The 21,448-nt window shown below is 48.6% G+C and overlaps 1 protein-coding gene across 2 annotated transcripts in view; it reads left to right on the top strand.

Moving 5' to 3' along the window:
- SETD2 (SET domain containing 2, histone lysine methyltransferase) overlaps positions 1 to 21,448 on the top strand; it is a 1,045,105-nt gene that overhangs the window by 777,953 nt on the left and 245,704 nt on the right. For both annotated transcript variants that reach the window (XM_086941119.1, XM_086941120.1), the window contains one exon: positions 16,516 to 16,627. In XM_086941119.1, coding sequence (XP_086797245.1) covers positions 16,516 to 16,627 — 112 coding nt within the window. The remainder of the gene's footprint in view (positions 1 to 16,515; positions 16,628 to 21,448) is intronic.

The raw sequence follows: 21,448 nt of genomic DNA, 5'->3' as shown, positions 1-21,448 counted from the left end.
GGGGCGCCCAAATTTTTCCATACCTGGACGATTGCCTCTTCAAATCACAGTCTCACAACCAGCTGCTTCGGGACACTCAACTTTGTCAGGACGTGTTTTGCTCCCTCTGCCTTTCCATCAATGCCGAAAAGTCCCAGGTAGACCCAGCTCCCTGCAGAAACTTTCTAGGAGCCACTTTGGACACAACACTAGCCAAGGCATTCGTGTCTCAAGAGCGCCAACAAAAGATTCTCCCCTTAGTGTCTCTTATTCGTGCAAAACAGTCCGTTTCAGTCCGGATCTTGAAGTAATTTCTGGGGATGGCATCATCATGCATTTCGCTGATCTTAAACTGCATGCCACGGACTCTCCCCATTCAAGAGGAATTGGACGGTCAGTGTCGTCAGGTCACCGGTTCCTTCAACGACCTCATCAGTGTAACCGCACGAATGACGACGTCTCTCAAGTGGTGGGCGCAGCCATCCAACCTTGCAGCAGGGACTTCTTTCCTTTCCACCACTCCAGAACTCACTCTGACAACGGACGCCTACTTAGAAGGTTGGGGTGCACACCTTCAAGGGCTGTCTATAAAAGGCAAGTGAAGCAGAGTCCAACGCTCCTGGCCCATCAACAGGCTGGAGTTGATGGCCATCTTTCTGGCACTCAAGTCATTCCATCCTATGATCCAGGGAGAGACGGTGCTTATCCAAACGGACAATACAACCAGTATGCACTATGTCAACAAGCAGGGCGGAACCAAATCTCCACTCTTGTCTTGGCTGACTCGGTCGATCTGGGATTTTGCACTCCGTCACCAGGATACCCTGACCACAGTTCATCTACCAGGCATCTCCAACATCCTAGCGGATTACCCAAGCAGATCCATGTTGTCGACCCACGAGTGGGAGTTACATCAACCAACACTCGACTTAGTCTTTTGACGGTGGGGTCATCCGTCCTTGGATCTCTTTGCAACCCCGGAGAACGGGAAATGCAAGTTGGCATCCCCACCACGGATCGTGCGCGAATGTCCTTTTGAGGAACTGGTGCGATCTATTCGCCTACGCTTTTCCTCCGATTCCGCTGGTGCCTCGCGTGTTGTGGAAGATGCGGAGACAGCCTTGCCACATTCTCCTGATCGCCCCCATGTGGCCCCGACAAGCGTGGTTCTCGGAGCTGCTTCTTCTATCCCAGGTCAAGCCCATCCTCCCTCATCCTAGAGCGGATCTCCTCACGATGGACAAGGGTCAGATTTGCCATCCGAACCCCTCCTCTCTGAAATTATCGGCCTGGAACCTGAGCTCCTTGAATTTGCCCATTTGAATATTTCGTCAGACTGCAGAGACATTCTCGCTCATGCCAGAGCTCCATCTACAATTAAGACTTACAAGCTCAAGTGGAAGAGATTCTGTCATTGGTGCGCAGCTGCTAATATCCATCCTATCCATTACACTCCGGCTCAGCTGCCTCCATTCTTTTTGCTACTGGCTCAATCAGGGCTTTCCCATTCCACCTTGAGAGTTTTCTTGGCTGCAATTTCTCGTTTCCGTCAGGATGGCTCCTCCTTGCTCTGTTCTTCCAGAGTCATCCGCCAATTTTTCAAAGGACTATTCGGAAGTTCCCACCTATTCGGCGTCGTTCTCCTACCTGGCACCTCAATGTCGTTTTGGCTCAACTAATGAAGGCACCATTCAAGCCTATCCACAAGGCGGACTTAAAGTTTCTAACCTGGAAGGTAGACCTTCTCCTTGCTCTGACCTCATCATGTTGCGTGAGTGATATTCACACCTTCACCATTAAGCCTCCTTTTCTCCAATTCAAATTGGACTTTGTAGTGCTTCGCACTAATCCAACCTATCTGAAAGAAACAGGTTAGTATTAGATTCCTTACCTTAGAATATCCCCAGGCGTCAGACTGGATCTGGAAATTTTTGCGTAGAAATACCCCTGCGCGTCGTTAGGCGTCGTCGCTGGCTCCGCGTCCGTCGTCGGCGTCGTCTGCGCCGGAATGACGTCGTCGGAGTACTTAGACGCCACCCGTGCGCGCTGACGTCAGTTCTTCTTTTTTCCGCGCCAACTTGTGCAGATCCGGAGAAGCTCTACCCCTTAGTCACTTTTTGACTAAAACTTTTTTGATCATTTTTGATCTTCTTCAAGTCGTTCTCAACTCTTCAGGTGCCGGTAGGGATGCCCGGGTTCAAACCCTGCTCGAAGTGTAGTCGACTGATGTCGAATACCGACCCCCATCGCCGGTGTCTGCAATGCCTAGGCCTCGACCACGACGACCGTTCCTGTTCCGACTGTCGAGCCCTGACGTCGAAGGCTAGGCGGGAGCGGTCCCGCAAGCGGCTCGAGCTCCGGCAGTCGGCCCGCCCCATTCGAGGTCCCGGTCCCATGGGAGGTCGAGGGATCGGTCGCGGGGACGGAGCCCTCGCAGCTCCGGAAGTCGGCATCGGTCTTCTGGTCCCTCCTCAGGTAAGAGACATGAGAGGTCAGAGCGGCGTCATCGTTCCTCTGACCGCCCCCGACGCTCGCCCGACGCGGCCGGGGTTTTGGGTGGCACCACCCACGCGGCTCCGCCTAAGTCGCTAGCGCCGCATCCTGCCCCACACCTTCGGATCCTTGAGCAAGATGCGACGCGGTAGGAGATCGAGCAGTACCTCATGGCCATGAGGCCGCTCTCTTCTCCACCGGGCCCCACGGCGCCTTCGGGCCCAGTGGGTCCGGCTCCGGGGCCTAGCGGGTCGGGTGCTTCGGCACCGACGCCGCCGGCGACTTCGGTCCCGGCGCCGCAGGCCCCGACCAGATCCGGGTCGACGCCGGTCGACCTAACGACCTCACCGGCGCCGTCCCCAAGGGTGTCACCTCCGGCTCCGACTTCGGTCGACGCCGGCCCCAGTCCTTCTATCGATCCCGTTCAGCCGTCGACACGGCCCCGATGGGCGCCGTACGAGACTGCTTTGGGTACATTCTACTTTAACGAACGGGCCCCAATTGTTGATCCTGGCTACCAGGCATTGGGTTACGAAGAGGACTGGGAGGGGTCTGAGGACCCTCTGACACGGGAGTGTCAGGACTAAGCGGATTGGACAGAGGAGCTTGGGGAGGCCAGCGGCCTGGATCTCTCTCCAGACACTGGTTTTGTCTCCCCTCCTACCGTGGCTACGGAGGAGGGGGCAGCCTATAGCGTAGTACTGATGCGGGCGGCTAAGGCCTTAAACCTTACGCTCCCCTCAGCGGCCGTGAGGACTAATCTCCTCACCGAGGTCCTCAAACCGCAGTCAAGCTCGGTCGAGCCTCTGCTGCCGTTCAATGAGGCCTTATCTGACGTTCTGTTGGGCACCTGGTCCAAGCCTACCTCAGGACAGCCTGTGGACAGGAACGTGGCCAGACGCTACCGCCCGGCTCCGGGTGACCCAAGCTTCCTGTCGACCCATCCAACCCCCGAGAGCCTGGTTATCCAGGCCTCTAACTCCCAGACCGCGTTCCCGTCGGCCCCTCCCGACAGGGAATCCAAGAGGTTTGAACAATTTGGCAAGAAAGTGTTCTCGTCCCTTAGTCTGGGACTGCGGTCAGTCAACACCGCATGCCTCTTGGGCCGCTACACCCACACCCTGTGGGACACGGTTGCGGACTTGATGCCACAATGCCCTGAGGAGGTCGGGGCTAAACTCGCCCAAGCCCTGGTGGAGTGTCGAGATGCGGCACAGGACTCTATCCTGGATACCACTGATACACTAGGCAGAGCGATGGCCACGACAGTGGCGGTCAGACGCCACGCCTGGTTACGGTGTGCCAATTTTTCGGCCGATGTCCAGGCTACACTTCTGGACATGCCGTTTGATGGCCGTCGCCTGTTTGGCGACCAGGCAGACCACGCGCTTGAGCGCTTTAAGGACTCCAGGGCTACGGCCAAGTCCTTGGGCCTCTCGGCCCGCGCCAGCAAATGGGTGCCTTTTGCTCCATTTGTGGCCAAGGAAGGGGCGTCCCCACACGGACCGCCAGCCATACGCCGCAACAGAATATTCAGCGCGGTGGCGGCCCTGGAAACCGCCGGGGAGGCGGTCGGGGTCAAAGGCGAGGCCAGTCCGCACCCGCTCCCGCAGCATCCGCCTCAAAACCTTCCGAGTTTTCAGGCCCATGTGACGCCAGTGGGGGGCAGGGTCCGCCATCACCTCTTCCACTGGCGCTCAGTCGCATCGGACAGGTGGGTGCTGCAAATTGTCTGAAGGGGCTACTCCCTCCCCTTCGAGGCGACCCCCCTGCCATGCCACCGCAGTACCACTGCGTGTCGGGGGACCACTTGCGACTTCTGCAGGAGGAAGTTACGGCCCTCTTGGCCAAGGGGGCCATCGAGCGCGTTCCTGGGCCAGAAGTAGGGTGTGGTTGTTACTCCCACTACTTTCTGGTGCCCAAGAAGGGCAAAGGGGGCTTACGCCCTATCTTGGATCTACGGAACGTCAACAGCTTCCTCCGGAAGGAGAAGTTCAAGATGTTGACTTTGGCTCAGGTCTTGGCTGCCCTAGACCCGCAAGACTGGATGGTGGCATTGGACTTGCAGGACGCCTATTTTCACATCCCTGTCCTGCTGGCCCACCGGCGTTACCTGCGGTTCACGGTAGGCCTCGAGCACTTTCAGTTAACCGTGCTCCCCTTTGGCCTTACCAGCGCCCCACGGGTGTTCACGAAAGTGATGGCGGTGGTAGGAGCTCATCTGCGCAGGTTAGGGGTTTCAGTCTTCCCCTACCTCGACGACTGGTTGTTGAAGGCGGGCTCGCCCCAAACAGTCATCAATCACCTCCAGATTACGGCGGATCTCCTGCACCTGCTTGGGTTTTCCGTCAACGTGCCGAAATCACACCTGTGCCCCTCCCAAAAGCTCCTCTTCATCGGAGCTGTTCTGGACTCGGCGCAGTTTCGGGGGTTATCCTCCCGAGCAGCGAGTCCGGGATATTCAGGCTCTGATTCCGATCTTTCAGCCTTTATTCCGGGTTTCGGTCAGGTTGACGCTGCGGTTCCTGCATCCTTCTGGTGCATCACGCCCGGTGGCGGATGCGGGCTCTGCAGTGGGACCTGAAGTTTCAGTGGGCCCAGCATCAGGGCAACCTGTCCGACCATGTCCTGATCTCGGAGGGCACTGCGAGACAGCTGCAGTGGTGGCTCACGGACCGCGATTGAGTCAACGGCAGATCCCTCTCCCTTACCCAACCGGAGCACGTGGTTGTGACGGACGCGTCCCTCCAGGGCTGGGGAGGCCACATGGGAGAGGCGGAGATCAGGGGCCTCTGGTCTCCGGCGGAGTCCCAGCTCCATATCAACCTTCTGGAGCTGCAGGCGATTCGTCTGGCACTGAAAGCATTCCTCCCCTCTGTCCGAGGGAGTGCAGTGCAGGTGTTCACGGACAACACCACTGCCATGTGGTACTGTAACAAACAGGGCGGTGTGGGGTCCTGGACCCTCTGTCAAGAGGCTCTGCGGCTCTGGCAGTGGCTGTAACATCAGGGCGTGACCCTGGTGGTTCACCACCTGGCAGGTTCTCTGAACGCCAGGGCGGACGAACTCAGCCGACGGTGCTTGATGGATCACGAATGGCGTCTGAACTCGGACGTGGTGCAAGGCATCTTTCTGCAGTGGGGAGAGCCTTGGTTAGATCCATTCGCCATCGAAGAGAACGCGCAATGTCATCAGTTCTGCGCGTTGGAATTTCCAAGGCGGCACTCGCTCGGCGACGCATTTCGTCACGAGTGGAGTTGCGGTCTGTTATACCCCTTTCCGCCTATACCACTTCTGCCCAGAGTGCTGAAGATCAGGCGCGACCAGGCCCAAGTCATCCTTGTGGCTCCTGACTGGGCTCGAAGGTTCTGGTATCCCGAGCTACTCAATATGTCAGTCGGTCCCCCGATCCGTCTGCCTCTTCAGGAGGACCTTCTGTCGCAGCAGCAGGGGACGGTCCTCCACTGAACCTGTCCAGTCTCCACCTCCATGCTTGGAGATTGAGCGGCGGCAGTTGAGGCCATTTGACTTGCCTCCTGAAGTTTGTAATGTTATTCTGGCAGCCAGGCGTCCCTCCACTAAGTCGGTATACGCCTGCCGGTGGAACAAATTTGTGGCATGGTGCACAGCAAAGGCTGTGGATCCCCTTTCTGCCCCCCTTTCTGAAGTTCTTCTCTTCCTTCTTTCTCTTGCCCAGCAGGTCTCTGCTCTGGGCACTATCAAGGGCTACCTTTCTGCCCTTTCAGCCTTCCTAAGGCTGCCTGATCAACCTTCTTTGTTCAAGTCCCCTATAGTAACTCGTTTTCTGAAGGGCATCACGCACATGTTTCCACCTGTTCCTTTTGTGATGCCTCAGTGGGACTTGAACCTGGTTCTTACTTTCCTGATGTGTGCTCCCTTTGAGCCACTTCACTCTTGTCCTCTCCGTCTTCTCACCTTGAAGACAGCTTTCCTGGTTGCCATCACCTCTGCCAGGAGAGTGAGTGAGCTCCAGGCTCTATCTTGCAAACCCCCTTTCCTGTCTGTGCATCCGGACAAAGTGGTGCTACGTACAAAACCATCTTTCCTGCCCGAGGTAGTCTCTTCTTTCCACATTGGGCAGTCCATCACTTTGCCCTCCTTCTTCCCGCCTCCGCATCCTTCAAAGGATGAAGAGCGGCTCCATCGTCTGGACCCAAAATGTGCGCTTTCATTTTATATGGATCGCACACTCCAGTTCCGGGTGGATGACCAACTCTTTGTTGGCTACGTGGGTGCGGAGAAAGGACAGGCGGTGCATAGGCGGACCATCTCTCGGTGGGTCGTTCTATGCATACCTTTGCGAGGCACTACTGCCTGGATAGTCAAGTCCGGAGGGATGGCTTCTTTGGCCGTTCCGTCCTCCAGGACTTTCTGGTGTGAGTATTGGTTCGCAGACCCACCACCGGGGTTGGTATTGCTGGGGTATCTATTCTAAGGTAAGGAATCTAATACTAACCTGTTTCTTTCAGATGAACAAGTTACTTACCTTTGGTAACGATATATCTGTAAGAAACAGTAGTTAGTATTTGATTCCTTACCGCCCCACCCATCCTCCCCGTTCTGCGAACTGATACCTAGGGTTAAGGTCATCCCCTTTCAGGGCCCTAGTTTCTTGGCACCAGTGTTGGTTCTAGCATGGCTCTGCGTATCTGACGCGGAAAAGCTGTGTCTAAGAACTGATCTTTGGACTGGGTAAGAGTGGTCTGCTTAATTCAGACACTCTGTTCATCACCCTGATCTTTGGACTGGGTAAGAGTGGTCTGCTTAATTCAGACACTCTGTTCATCACCCCTGATCTTTGGACTGGGTAAGAGTGGTCTGCTTAATTCAGACACTCTGTTCATCACCACCCCCTTTTCTGAATCATAAGAACTGACGTCAGCGCGCATGGGTGGCGTCTAAGTACTCCGACGACATCATTCCGGCGCAGACGACGCCGAAGACGGTCGCGGAACCAAAGACGACGCCTAACGACGCGCAGGGGTATTGCTACGCAAAAATTTCTGGATCCAGTCTGACGCCTGGGGATATTCTAAGGTAAGGAATCTAATACTAACTACTGTTTCTTACAGATATATCGTTACCGAAGGTAAGTAACTTGTTCTTTTGCCTAAGGTGCCCACGGATTTCCATATTAATGAACCTGTTTTCTTGAAAAACTTCTTTGCCGATCCTTAATCCCTTTTGGGAACAAAAGGGGTTAGGTCCTTTATGTGGTGAGGGCTAGACCTAATATCAATAGTGAACAACACAAAGTACCCAAACCACAGTGACTCAATACGTTTTTTTGATACAGGGTAAGAAACCAATTTATTGTCGCTTCCTTAGACACCATTATTTTGTGTCAATCATTTTGTATTTTTTATATTTTCAAAGAATTGCTGACAGAAAAAGACATTGATGGCCAATATTTACAAGGCTAAACAAACTTTAAAAAACATTAAAGGCAAAGACTTTTTACACATTTAGAAACCATTATGTTACACATTGGAAAGTATTCTCAAATCAGACATTAAATAAAACAATTATTGAAAAAATAATACAAACATTTTAATCACAAACAACAAAAAAATTGCAAACACTGAATGAGAGAAACTAGGGGTTGGGAGGATAGAATATAAGTAATTAAATGACTTATATATACAAAGTCGAAGGTACCATCTTTGATCCGCAATCGCAAATCATGGTTACAATGGACGTTACGTCCTTGTATACCCAAATCCCCCAGGAAGAAGCCCTAGAAGTCATGCAGTTATATCTGGACATGAGAGAAAGACCACATCGGGTTACGACTGCCTTCATTTTAGAATTGTCAGCAATAGCACTGAAGAGAAATTACTTCACCTTTAACGGTCAGTTCTACATGCAAGTGAAGGGCACCGCCATGGGATGTCCTTATGCCCTAGAAATGGCGGTGCTCTTCATGGCGCAGTATGAAGAAAGGTTTGTGGACAGGAATAATCCCTTTAAACATCAAATACTACAGTGGTAAAGGGTACATAGACGACGTCTGGCTCCTGTGGCAGGGGAGCCAGACCGATTTAATGGCCTTTCACGGATGGCTTAACACTAGGCACAGAGATATAAAATTCTCGATAGAAAATAGCCCTAGCCGGATGACTTTTTTGGATATTGAAATGAGGTGTGTGGACGGTCGGTTGGTTTCATCATTGTTCAGGAAAGACACCGACAGAAACACAATTTTACACCACAGGAGTGCACATCCCCGCAGTCTAAAAGCTAATTTACCCTATGGGTAATTATTAAGAATAAGACTGAATTGCTCAGAAATACAAGACTATGAGCTGCATGTCCAAGCATTTTGCTGTGATATGCAAGAGCGTGGTTATCCACGGAAGATCCTCAAACATTCTCTTAAGCGTGCCAAACATATGCCTAGAGAATGTTTATTACAAACCAAACAGCGCGCACCTTTGGAGAAACTCGTGTGCGTCACCACCTTCTGCCGGACACACACAAACTAAGACAGGCTGTATTAAGGAATTGGCATTTGTTGGAGGGGTTGAGCTGCCCGTTCCCCAAACCCATTTTTGCCTACAGAAAAAATCGCAGCATTGGCCAGGAACTCATCCGAGCTGATGTGGTTATTTCTAAGCCCAAGAGCGACTTATTGGCGCAATGGAATCTCAAGCCTATCGAGGGCCACCACAAGTGTGGTAACTGCGTCGCCTGCTCCAGCACAATAGAAGGCGACGAGTTTGTACATAATGCGATCAAGTGGAAGCACAAAGAATTTTCTAATTGCAGAACAAAGAACGTTGTGTACATGATTCTATGTCCGTGCCAATTAATTTACATTGGAAAAACCAGTCAGCAAGTCAACCAAAGAATAAGCCAGCACCGATCGCGAATTAAGAAAAAGGTGATGTCTGCTCCAATGGTGGAGCATTTCTGTGAGAAGTCCCACAATGAACAAGAATTCAAATGGTCTGTTCTGTACACTATGAATTCCAGGTCAAAATGCCACAACGTCGAGCGCGTTCTGTTACGAAAAGAAGCGTATCTGATTTTAAAATTTAACAGTGCACAGACTGGTTTGAATAACCTGTCTGAGATAGCGCATATCTAATTACATCTGTCCTGATTTGCACCGGTTAGACATCCCTGGTTTGCCCGCTGGTCTTGGTCCTCTATCTCATGAGAATAGGTCCCTGGCCCCGAGAAGCCACCCAAAACGCTAGCACATCCTAGCAGAGTCATTCTTTGCTTTAAAACAAACAATACATTAAATATTTGGGAGTGATGTACCCATTACTTCCAAACTACGATAAGGTGTTGGCGATAATATGCCCAGCACCCACTCATGATTTTTTTGACAATAACAATTTTTTTTTTTTTTAAGTAATTGTGATTTATGGGACTACATGCCCCATAATGCATCAGCACAGTTTTTGCATTTATAACAAACAGGAAGTGGCGGCGGCCATCTTTATTGAGAGAAATTTGAATCCAGCAGCACAGAGCAGCAGCTCCAGCTACAGGTATTTGCCCTATATGCACGAACACGCGCTCACCTAGCGCTGAACTAGCAAGAACATCCCACTAAGATCGCGCTTTGTTTTTCCCTTTAGAACGCTGAAATTAACAACCCCTTTCATGCGCAAACGAGAGATCAAATCAAGGTAGGCAACCTTTCTTTGAATTGTCCAAGCGAGTGTGAAAGACCATTTGCCCGCCGCCAAGCCTCTGAATGTCAATCTCTCCCATATCTCAGAATCAAAATTGATGGTTACGCCGCTCCTAATGGATCCTGCCAGCACTCGGCACTACCCAAAGTAAAAGGTACGCTTTCACTTCCCCAAACTGACTCAGCCACTAGCATAATGAATGAATCAATCATGTAATTAAAAAATGTGAGAAGTTGGCCTGATATATGCTGTTCACTAGTTCTAGTGATCACCTTGTATCAGTCCAAACAACCCTTATGGTGATTGGTTGTAAGTCAACCTTATAGACCAGCTATCCTAGTAGCGTGTACAAAAGCAGTCTTTAGGCTAAACTCTGAATGGCATGTGAAGCCAGCTGTTTTACCACATATAACCCCTTGAATACCAAGTGAAAGGACACCACACAGGTTGTTATGAAAATAAACAGATATTTATTAACTAACATACACCTCTGAACTCTTTATGAGGGCTAAGCACATGACAATACTTGAAAGGAAATACCAGTTCGCACAGTATTTACAAGAACGCCTGAGGGGCGCAACAAACCATATACTAAATAAATGGAATGCGAAAGTCAATCAAATGAATGGAGCTGTACAGAGGCTGTAGAATCGCTGGAACCACACTACCCTGACTGGAGGTAAGTAATAGGAGGCCCACGGAACACGTGTGCAGAGTGTGAACTCACACGCGAGATGCGTACAATCGGCTATGGACAGTACAGTTTAAAGAAAAGGTGAGTACGGACGTCCCTGACTAGGTAAGACTGAAACAACAATGGAACTGGACACTAGGATAGTGAAGCTACCCCTGAGCACCGAAATGCTCGTGTTACCTCACCCACAGGCTGCGGGTGCATAGGTGCCAAGTCGTGTCGGGTTCCGGCGTTGGAGTCTATGGAGCCTGGAGGAAAAGATGCTGCAGGCGGTCAAGAGGCAGATGTCCGGTGCAATCCAAGGGTTGATTGGTGAAGAGAGGAACCTGAAATCAGAGGGGACAATGTTCAAAGTCACTAGCCAGTGACTGGAGTGGAACCAGATGTCGTTGTCGCGATCAGGTGAAGGTGGACGCTTGTCTCTGCAGCCACGTGGACCAGGTGGTGTCTTCGACGACCAGGATGGAGGCACGAACTGTCCCACGCAGGCTCTCGCTGTCGGCGGTGTCGTCTCCGGATTCGGGTTCAACAGGCCTTGGCAAAGGCAACCCACGCGGTGAGTGGAAACGGCGTCAGGAGTGGACCAGGAGGGTCCGGGGGGCTCCTCTTTTGGAAGGGAGCAAGGGCCAGTCTGGAGCAACCAGACCAGCAGCAAAGTTGTCGGAGTTCGTCGTCTAGGAAGTCACAAGCCAGCCGGCAAGTGACCAGACAACGCGTCGAGCAGCAAACAGGCAGAAGGGCCCCACGCAGATCTCGTGGATAATGGAGGGCTGTTCTTCGATGCAGGAGCTGCTCAGGGTCGGGGCTTCTCAGTCCCCAAAGCACTTGGACGAGGATGCCTCTGAAGTTGTGCTGGAGCGAAGTGCTGCTTCTTTCAAGATGGCCGGTCCCACGTGTGTCTCGTCGCACCCACGGGTCTCAGCTCGGCTGCAGATGTGGGTTGAGGTCGGAGAGGTCTGGGATTCCGGGTCTCGTCGGGCTCTGAAGTCTGGATCCTGTGCAGGAAGACGACAAAGGGAAGTCGCGGTACGCTGATGGTGCCTGCAGATGCAGAGTGGGCACTCCTTGCCCACAAGGGATATTCCTTCGGTCTTCTGTGGAGCAGAACGTCGAGGTCCAGAGTTTCTTCTGTGAAGTTGATCAGATTAATCTAATTTGGAATGGGACCAGCTCCTACCTTTATCCGGCTAAAGGGGGCTGCACTAAGACTAGGTCCCTCCCCTGGGTGGGACCAGGAAGGGGGGGTGGTTACACCCCCTTTCCTTTGTCCGGTCCTGCGCCAGCTCTGGGGCTGGAGTGCCCCAGGAACTGGTTTGGACCGGCATATGCACAGGGACACCTTGTGTGCCCCAGGCATGTCTCATTCCTTTCATCCCTGTCCTACCTAATACACAAAATCCTGTCTGGGGTGGTGCTAGCACCTCCCAAGGCAGGAAACCCTTTGTCTAAACCTCCCTCGCTGGAAGGACTCCCAGCAGCAGGAGGCCAGACTTGTGTCTGTGGTGGCAGCATCCATTTTGTGATGCTGAGGCTCGAGTTAACTTTAACCGGGGTTCACAGTTACACACATGTCGTGTCCCTCTAGAGGGGTGGAATGCTAACCCCGTCGCCAGAATTGGCGAGGGGTTAGTATTCCAATTCGTATGACACCTTACTCGACATGTTTTGATAATGCTATGCCAAAGTTAGCATTTGACCGCGAGATACATAATGCACTTAAGAGTATATGGTATAGCGTTATCATGGAACAGCTATTAGGACTTGGTTTCGCAAGCTGCAAACGGGCTCAGCTCATGCCAGAGCACCATCTCACATAATTCCAAGCACTCTGCCTTCAGGATTGATAAGGCCTGCCATAGGAGTGACTGATAGGAATATATGTGTCCATTTTAGGGTTAGATATAGAGATACTATATCTAAAGCAAAGGGTGATTACACCACCTTGCCCCAGCTGTCGTGCAGCCAGTTGTCAGTTTTGGATGGCCAGCCAGGGGTGGCATAATACATGCTGCAGCCCCTGGTAGGCCCTGGGTACACCTATGCCCTGGATACCTAAGGTATGCTGTACAGGGACTGATAAGGTGACTCAGTATCCAATTAGATATGTACCTAGAGTACATGGAATCCATTTTACAGAGAGAGCAGTGGGCCTGGGGTCCTGAATAGCAGGGCCCCAGGTCAACTAAGTCGAAAAACCAGCAAAACACCAGGCAAAAAGTTGGGGGTAACCATAGTCAGATATCCACCTTCCTACAAAAAACATCCTTAAAATCTTTCTAGGCTTCTCTTATCGGCCACGCTATTCATTTAAACGGACCTCCAAAAGACCCCCTCTGAAATTCTACATTGAGCAGCCTTGGTATGTAGCGCACACCGTCATTATAGCTACTTCATGGTAATAAGGAGCCCACACACTAGACTAAGCAAGACATTGCTTTTGTATCCTACAGATACAAGACACATACAGCCCTGATGACAGACCAGTGACTCCAGTCTGGTCTAGAAACGCGTCGGCAGTGTTGTTTGGGAGATACAAAGTATCATTGTTGTACAAAAGCTAGGACCGGCTGGTCCAGCATTAAAATATATACAAGTCATTTAATTACTTATATTCTATCCTCCCAACCCCTAGTTTCTCTCATTCAGTGTTTGCAATTTTTTTGTTGTTTGTGATAAAAATGTTTGTATTATTTTATCAATAATTGTTTTATTTAATGTCTGATGTGAGAATACTTTCTAATGTGTGACATAATGGTTTCTAAATGTGTAAATAGTCTTTGCCTTTAATGTTTGTTAAAGTTTGTTTAGCCTTGTAAATATTTGCAATCAATGTCTTTTTCTGTCAGCAATTCTTTGAAAATATAAAAAATACAAAATGATTGACACAAAATAATGGTGTCTAGGGAAGCGACAATAAATTGGTTTCTTACCCTGTATCAAAAAAACGTATTGAGTCACTGTGGTTTGGGTACTTTGTGTTGTTCACGATCCTTAATCTCCGGCAGAGCAACGCTTACATTCCTTGGACATTAAAAGATGCCTTAAATTTTACATCAACAGGACTGTCCCCTTTTGCAGGTCCAATCAACTGTTCATTGCCTATGGACGCATGCGCAAAGGGCGTCCTGTTACCAAGCCAACTATTGCACGTTTGATTTCTTCAGCCATTGCCTTCTGCCATCGGAAGGCCGGTGTGAGAAGTTGGCCTGATATATGATGTCTCCAAATCTGAGGGCACATTGTATCAGTGCAAACAATCCCTTATAGTGATGGTTGTAAGTCAACCTTATAGCCAAGCTATCCTAATGGTAGCATGGACTAAGCAGCCTTAAAGGCTTAACTCAAGAGGGCATGTGAAGCCAGCTGTTTTACCAATCACAATCCTGTAATATCAAATGAAAGGACACCACACAAGTTATATATTTTAAAAATATATGTATTTATTACTAGAATAATCCTCTGTACTCTTTGAGTGCAGAGGCACAAGCGTTTAAACAAAAGCACAGTTAAACACATAAAAGTTGCACAATTATGGATGAGGCTGGGGGGGCCACGCAAACCATATATTAAAAAAGTGGTATAAGTATCAGTAATCAAACAGTGGTCCGGCCTAGGGCCTGGGGAATCGCTGGGACCAATCGGGACTAGCAATGCTGAAGTCGGGAAAAGCCCGCGGGAATCGGGTGCAGCGCTTAAAGCACACACATGCACCAATGCAAAGTCAATGGTGCGTAAAAGTTACTAAGTTACTGTTAAAGGAGTCTTCCGACTGGACTAGAGTTACCAAACATTACGAACAAAGCTTTGCTGTGTTTTAGGTTCTTAATTAGGCAATGGCTCGCGTAGACACCAATATATTTTTTAAGCTGCTGACTTTTATGTCTTTTTTACAGCGTAGCATCTTAAGTTTTGTTGTGGATAAGGTTTGAAAGTTTAATTATTTGCACCCACTGGGCTTGAACACAAAACACTGGCATCATTTGCTCAAGCAAACATTTTTTTTGTCTTATAGCAGTACAAACGTGGCTTCTTCCACCTCTGTTTTTCAGCGTTCACCATATTGCTCCGTCAGCAAGTGTTGTTTTATTACATAATCTGCAGTTCGGGATCATGACAGTTTTAATGTTGAACAATTGCATGATGTTTCCAGCTGGAGCAGTGTTTTTGTGGAACTCCGGTCACATTGAGCCTCCGGAACTAAAGCAGCATGCAAGGATGGTGGAGTTTAGTAACCATAGACTGTTTTTTTTCTGAAACTTATTGTGTTTCTGTGTTTACCTGGGTAAATGCTCCCCAGTGGAAGACGCTGTAAGGATGCAGTGCATTTTCACAAAACTAAACGTTTGTATTTACAAGCCTGTTTCTTTTTATAGTCATGTAAATACAACACATATTACATTACAAATGCTATAGGTGTCACGTTTGCGAAAAGTTAAAACTATTGGCATTGTAAATGACAAAGCTATTAATTTTGCTATTTTCAAGACCAACACATAAACAAGAAAAAAGTCATTTACAAAACCAATAGCTCCAACTTTTCTAATGCGAGACCTATTGCATTTCCAATGCTTGTTTTAACTAAGGTGAGCCTCTGTCTTCCCTCCACCTTTATGGTTTTATATGATTATTATTATTATTACTTGCATGACTATATTATGTCTCATTGAGTTTCTTCCATGCATTCGCATGGCTGATACGAGCCTTGATCGGCTACTCCTGCTCACTATTCTATTCAAGCATGTGAATCTATGAAAGACACCCTAATACTGGAGAAGAACAATTGTTACTTACCTGTAAATAGGTGGTTCTTCAGTATTGGTGTCTTTAATAGATTCACATGCGACCCTCCCACCTCCCCTCAGAGGCTCTCTTCTCCTCATAGACTCTTTTGTCACTCCTGTGCTACGAACATCTGAGAGACTGAGCTCTGAGGAGAAGGTTCTGGAGGAGTGCTTGCGCCTGATTGGCTGTAGTTTGGACTAACATAATGACAGGAATATGTTACAAGTGTTTTTTCTCTCTACCATGTATTCCTATGTAGCAATTATGTCTGGGTATTTACTAACTTTTCTGGTGTGTATTGTATGTGTTATGTTTTTACATACATATGTTATTAGTATTTTATTGCTATTTTATTTATCGTGGGACTCCCACTTCAATGGGGAATATTTAAGCATGTGAATCTATGAAAGACACCGATACTGGAGAACAACCTGTTTACAGGTAAGTAACAATTGTTCATAGTTATTTTTTAAATTAACTGTTCCTTATTTAGTTAACTTTGAGTGGCTAGAACAATTAATTAAAAAGCAAAAGCATTTTACATTGCCAGGTGTTATTCACAGAAGAGTATCCACTTTCTAATGTGAGGCATCACAGTACGTTTATTTTCACTGTCCTTGCAAAAACGTCCAGATTTCTGACATTTTCAGATCTTAGTGACACAAAGATGTTATACTGAACCTTTTCTGATTGTTCTCACTGAAATGTATTAATATTGTTCACTTGTATCGAAATGAGGTCTCGTCCGCTAAATGAATGTTTACAAAAATTAGTGTGTGAGCTTTTATTTATAAGCATCCCTTACTTTGTCACATTTGGTTAATTTGTAGAATCATGCATGTTGTCATGTTTCTGAAACCATATTTATGAGCAAAAATGAAAATTTACTTTCTCTAGGCAAACTCAGTGGGATCCTCCTGTCTGGGACAGTCCTGGAGATGATGGTCACCAAGAAAATGAAGCAGAAATGGATCTTGGTACACCCACCTATGATGAAAATCCAGTAAAGGTAAGATCTTTGAAAGAGCAGACTTTACCCATATGACAAATTTAAACTCTGCCTTCTATGGATGTTTCCCAAGACTGTAGGCTACAAATATGGGAAGAATATGTTACCTGCATTTTCTATGCTATTTATTCTAGTCTACCTCCGTTCCCCACACTTAGGAATATTACTACTACCACCTTTTAGTTGTCTGGGCATTCAGTGATGTGTACCTTCATGATTGTCTGACACACATGCAAGTCATACCATTAGTTAAACTAGTTCCACCTGCTTGAAGTGATTGTAACTATGGCCGCTCCATTATCTAAGCATAACTTTCTATCTCAGTGCCCTTTAATGTGTATAAGCTTGGAAGGTTTATTTGGCTGCTTCGTATAACACACTTGCTGCGATGTCTTTGGACATCTATTAGCTGTTTTTACTGTTGACATCTAAGAAAAGACAGATTGCTCACTGAGCCACTTGTAAACAATCCATCTTAAAAATAAAATAAAAAGCAACAGGGGTATACGAGTTCCATACTTCGGAATGCTCATAGGGCCCTGAAATGCATTTTTCATAGGGTGTATTCTCTGGCCTTGGCAACATAGGTTTGCTCCCATCTAGGTTCAATTACATACAGGTTCATTATCCCTAATGTAAAGGTGCCTTTTGGAGAGGTATTTAGGAGTTTCTCAAAGACCGTGATTGAGAAAAAGGACTTGAGAGGATGGTTGCCTTCTCTTCGGTCTTGTCTGATTGATACTTCTAAACACAGAATCCTCACCTTCTGCACTGTAGGATTCTCATGCATAGTTGTGAACGTAGAATAGACGTGACTATGGCCAGGGGCCAAAAACACTTTCAAATATATTTTTTTGACATTGGAGGTAGCCACCCCATTGCTTGAACAGTCCTGGGGGACTGTAGGGTGGATCTGAAACCCATGGGTGTTTGCTTACTGCAGAAACAATTACGGAATCAGGCTATGGTTCTTGTCTCACGAAAACTGAGTTTTGTTCTGCCACTTTATATTTTCAGTGAGTATTTGGTGTTGCGAACTTTAAAGTGGCTGCAATCAGGAATGTTTCCTCTCCCAGCTCCATAAACCCTTGAACCAGAGAGATGATAGTCTTGGAGAAGCCCTTGGTAGTAAAGTCTCTATGACAATTGGGACTAGAACATGGGACGTCTATCTGTAGCTTCAATTTAGCTGCTCCTCTGATGAGTACATCTAGAAAGGTTAAATTTTCATCTCCTGGAGAAGCTCATGGATAAGCTGGAGGACGTGGATCTTTGATATATCTGTATAATACAAAGCTGTACTTGGAGATGTTGAGTATTTATTTTTGTTATGCCTTTTCAGAGTTCCTGGAGGAGGAGTAGATGGTGCTGTTGTACCTTAAGCCAATGGAAGGGCGAGTCCTTGTGTGGTTACAAGCACTGAAAGTGTATATAGAACTGTTAGTGTATGAGGACCAGTTGGTTCTGAGAGTGAGGTTAGAACAGGGTCTTCTGCAGGGATGATGAATCTCATGCTGACTGCCATTGCAGGCTGCGTGAAATGGTGCAGACAAAAGTGAGAACACAACATGGCATACATCCTGTGTGCCATGCCTTCAGACACTACATGCAAGTCACTCCTACAGCAGGCCTTACAGACTCAAAGCATGGTGCATTATATTACATGTGTGGACATATTTTCATGAGCAGATATACCTGTCGAAGTCGATTCTTAGACAATGCAAGTGAACAGGGAAGCCATCTCAACTATATGTACTGGGCACTGGGATTGCAAGTTCTCCAGCTATATGATGGCTTCACAGAAACCAAAGGCGTTTGATATCAAACACCTTGTATTAATAAACCTACACTGACTCTAGTGATGGATTTATTAATACGTGCACCCAGAGGGTACCTTAGAGGTGTGTGCTCGCTGACTGGTACAGTCCAGCCTGCCACCACAGATGTGTTTCTGACCCCCTGGGAGATGGGAGCCTCACTCTGAGGTCAGGAACAATGCCCTATCCAGTGTTAGGGTATCTTTCATAGATTCACATGCCTGAATCATTCCCCGTCGTCTGGATGGGAGTCCCCGGTACATAAATAAAGTAATGTCACATAGACATATATACATAGTAATGGGCCAGAGGCCTCTCATTAGTAACATATCCATGTCCTTTTGTGAAAAGGACCAAAGTTTGGCAAAGAGCCAATCAGCTATCACCACCCTCTAGAACCTTCCTGGAAGGAGCTCTAGTCCCTCAGATTTTCTACCGCACGTCGTGCTAAGGGAGTCTCCACTGAGCTCTGCTTAGCTTTCCTTAGTTTCTGGATTTCCAGTACTTTTTTCTTCAGAATGAGAATTTGCCTAGCCTTGGTGCTGGTAAGTTTCAATTCTATTAAGGACTCGGAGGCGAGGATTATGCCTTACTTCCTTCGCTTTATTGCCAAACACAGCAGCAAGAAAAAACCACAAACTACATTTCCCATGAACATTAGGGAAAGAAAGTCACAATGGTAGTCCTTTGTCGCTCTCCGCACTCCGGCAGCTCCCATCATGCCCTGCAGCTGCTTCCTCTTCCTCTTTCTTCGCGCAAAGCCCATGCTCCATTCATCTTACGCCTCCTGTTTATTACCGTCATTCCCTGCAAAATACGCAGTGCCAGACACCGAGCAGCTACTAACAAGTGTAAAAACGCATGTCAAAGAACATTGCAGGTACCAAAAGCATAGCCAGTAAGAACAAAACTCATAAATGCATTACTTACATTCCGTACGGGGAGGGTCCACTTCCGTGAAGTCATTGGGGGGGAATAATCCTCGCCTCCGAGTCCTTAATAGAATTGGAACTTACCAGCACCAAGGCTAGGCAAATTCTCATTCTATGGCAGGACCGGAGGCTTCGGATTATGCCAGTTCAAAGCTTGTCGACCACTAACCGGGCAACTTCCAACACTGGCTTAAAATAGAACCTCTTGAAAGTGGAGTCTGAGGACCAATCAGCCGCCCTCATCAGATCCTCCAACCGAGCCCCAAGGGCAAAAGCTTTAGAGGCCATCGCCCCTCTCGCTGAAAGAGCACCAAACTGCTTGGTATCAATCCCCGCCTCCTGCATCACCCAACGCACTCACCTGGCTATAGTTGGGGAAAAGACTGCCTTGTACGGTTTACGTAGGGCAATGAGCAATTGTCTCTTGCCCGGAAAACGAGTGTCTTCAGTCAAACTTTCATAGGCACAGAGGCACTGCACCACACACAGTTTAGGGGAGTCCTGAAAGGCCAGGTACGAAATCACTCTCGAAAGGGACTTAGTCCGCCTACTCACCGTAAAAGACACCCCGTCAGGGGAGAATACTCTAGCAGTGATGTCTAATGCTCGCACATCCGAAACCCGCCTGCAAGATATCAAACACAACAGCATAGCTAATTTAGCCGTGAGCTCTTTGCGAGACAAAAACCGATTTGGCTGCCAGGACAAAAACAAGTTCAGAACCCTATGAGAGAACCTGCGCAACCACAAAGTAATATAGAACTGTAATAAATTCTTTGTTCTTGATTTACAGCAACAACAGAGGGCAGTTGGTAAATGCAGCAATATTGTTTATTGCGCCAGCCGACACGTGTTTCATTGGAGTGCAATACACTCCAAATCTTCAGGGCCCAATCCAAATGAACAAAGGCAGAATAATCCCCCACGACTGGTGATAATTCCAACCCAGTCCGGGTACAAGGATCTTCAGGTCAGGTGCACCGGTTGCGTGTGGAATACACTTGTCTATTGGTTCAAGAAAATGAGATATTAATTGTATTACTGTTGGCCTCAGGGACGGTGGTACTGTGGTCAGTGTTAGCTAAGTAAGCAGTGACAATCCAGAAAGCCTTGATGGGCAAAAAGAAGCCGGCACCGCCCTTTAGAGCGATCTGTGTCGCCTTCCCTTGTGTGCTGCTATCTCCGAGTCAGGATCAACAACACAAGTTCAGAACCCTGTTCACATCTCAAAGGACGGAGTAACGTGGCTCTGGCGGCAACAAGAGGCGAATCCCCCTCAAAAGCCAACAGACCAAAGGATGTTCTCCAACCGGGGAACCCTGAACCAGGTCATGACCGGCTGAGATAGCTGAACGGAAGGTATTCACTGACCGGTAAGCCAGGCCATCCTCCGCCAATCCTGCCAAGAAGTTTAGCACCTGCACTACGTCTGCCCCCACGGGATCAAGACCCCGTCGCACACACCAGCGACGCCATATATTTCAAGCAACCGGTAGCTTTTGGTCGTGCTATCGGCCCATGCCTTGGAGAATAAGTCTTCTGCCTTTCCCGAAAGGCCTGGGAGCGTCCAGTGACACCCGAGATCCGCCAAGCCATCAGACGCAGAGACCCCTCCTGTACTAACCTGTGGGGAAGCCCCTCCGGACTGAGCAGAATGAGGAGAGTGGGGGAGTAGGATTGGAGAATCCCAGGAAAGTTCCAGAAGAACCGGAAACCACACTTGAGACCGCCACCAAGGGGTGATCAGAACCACCTCCGCCAACTGACGGCGGGGTAACGCAGACACTCGCGTTATCATTGAAAACGGGTAAACGCATACCCCTGCTCGTTCGACCAGTCCTGAAGGAAAGCATCCGTCGCCTCCACCAGAGGATCCGGTCTCCAACTGAAGTACCTCGGAAGTTGATAATCCAGACGTGATGGGAACAGGTCCACTGAAAAGGGGCCCCATCTGTCCGCTAACCAGGAGAACACTAGAGGGTCCAACTTCCATACACTGGCGATCAGCAGGTGCCGGGAGTGCCAATCGGCCACTTCGTTCTGACGACCCGGCAGGTTCTCAGCCGTGACCG

Source organism: Lissotriton vulgaris, chromosome 10, assembly GCF_964263255.1.
Source record: "Lissotriton vulgaris chromosome 10, aLisVul1.2, whole genome shotgun sequence".
NCBI lineage: Eukaryota > Metazoa > Chordata > Amphibia > Caudata > Salamandridae > Lissotriton > Lissotriton vulgaris.
This window is presented reverse-complemented; position numbering and strand designations above follow the sequence as displayed.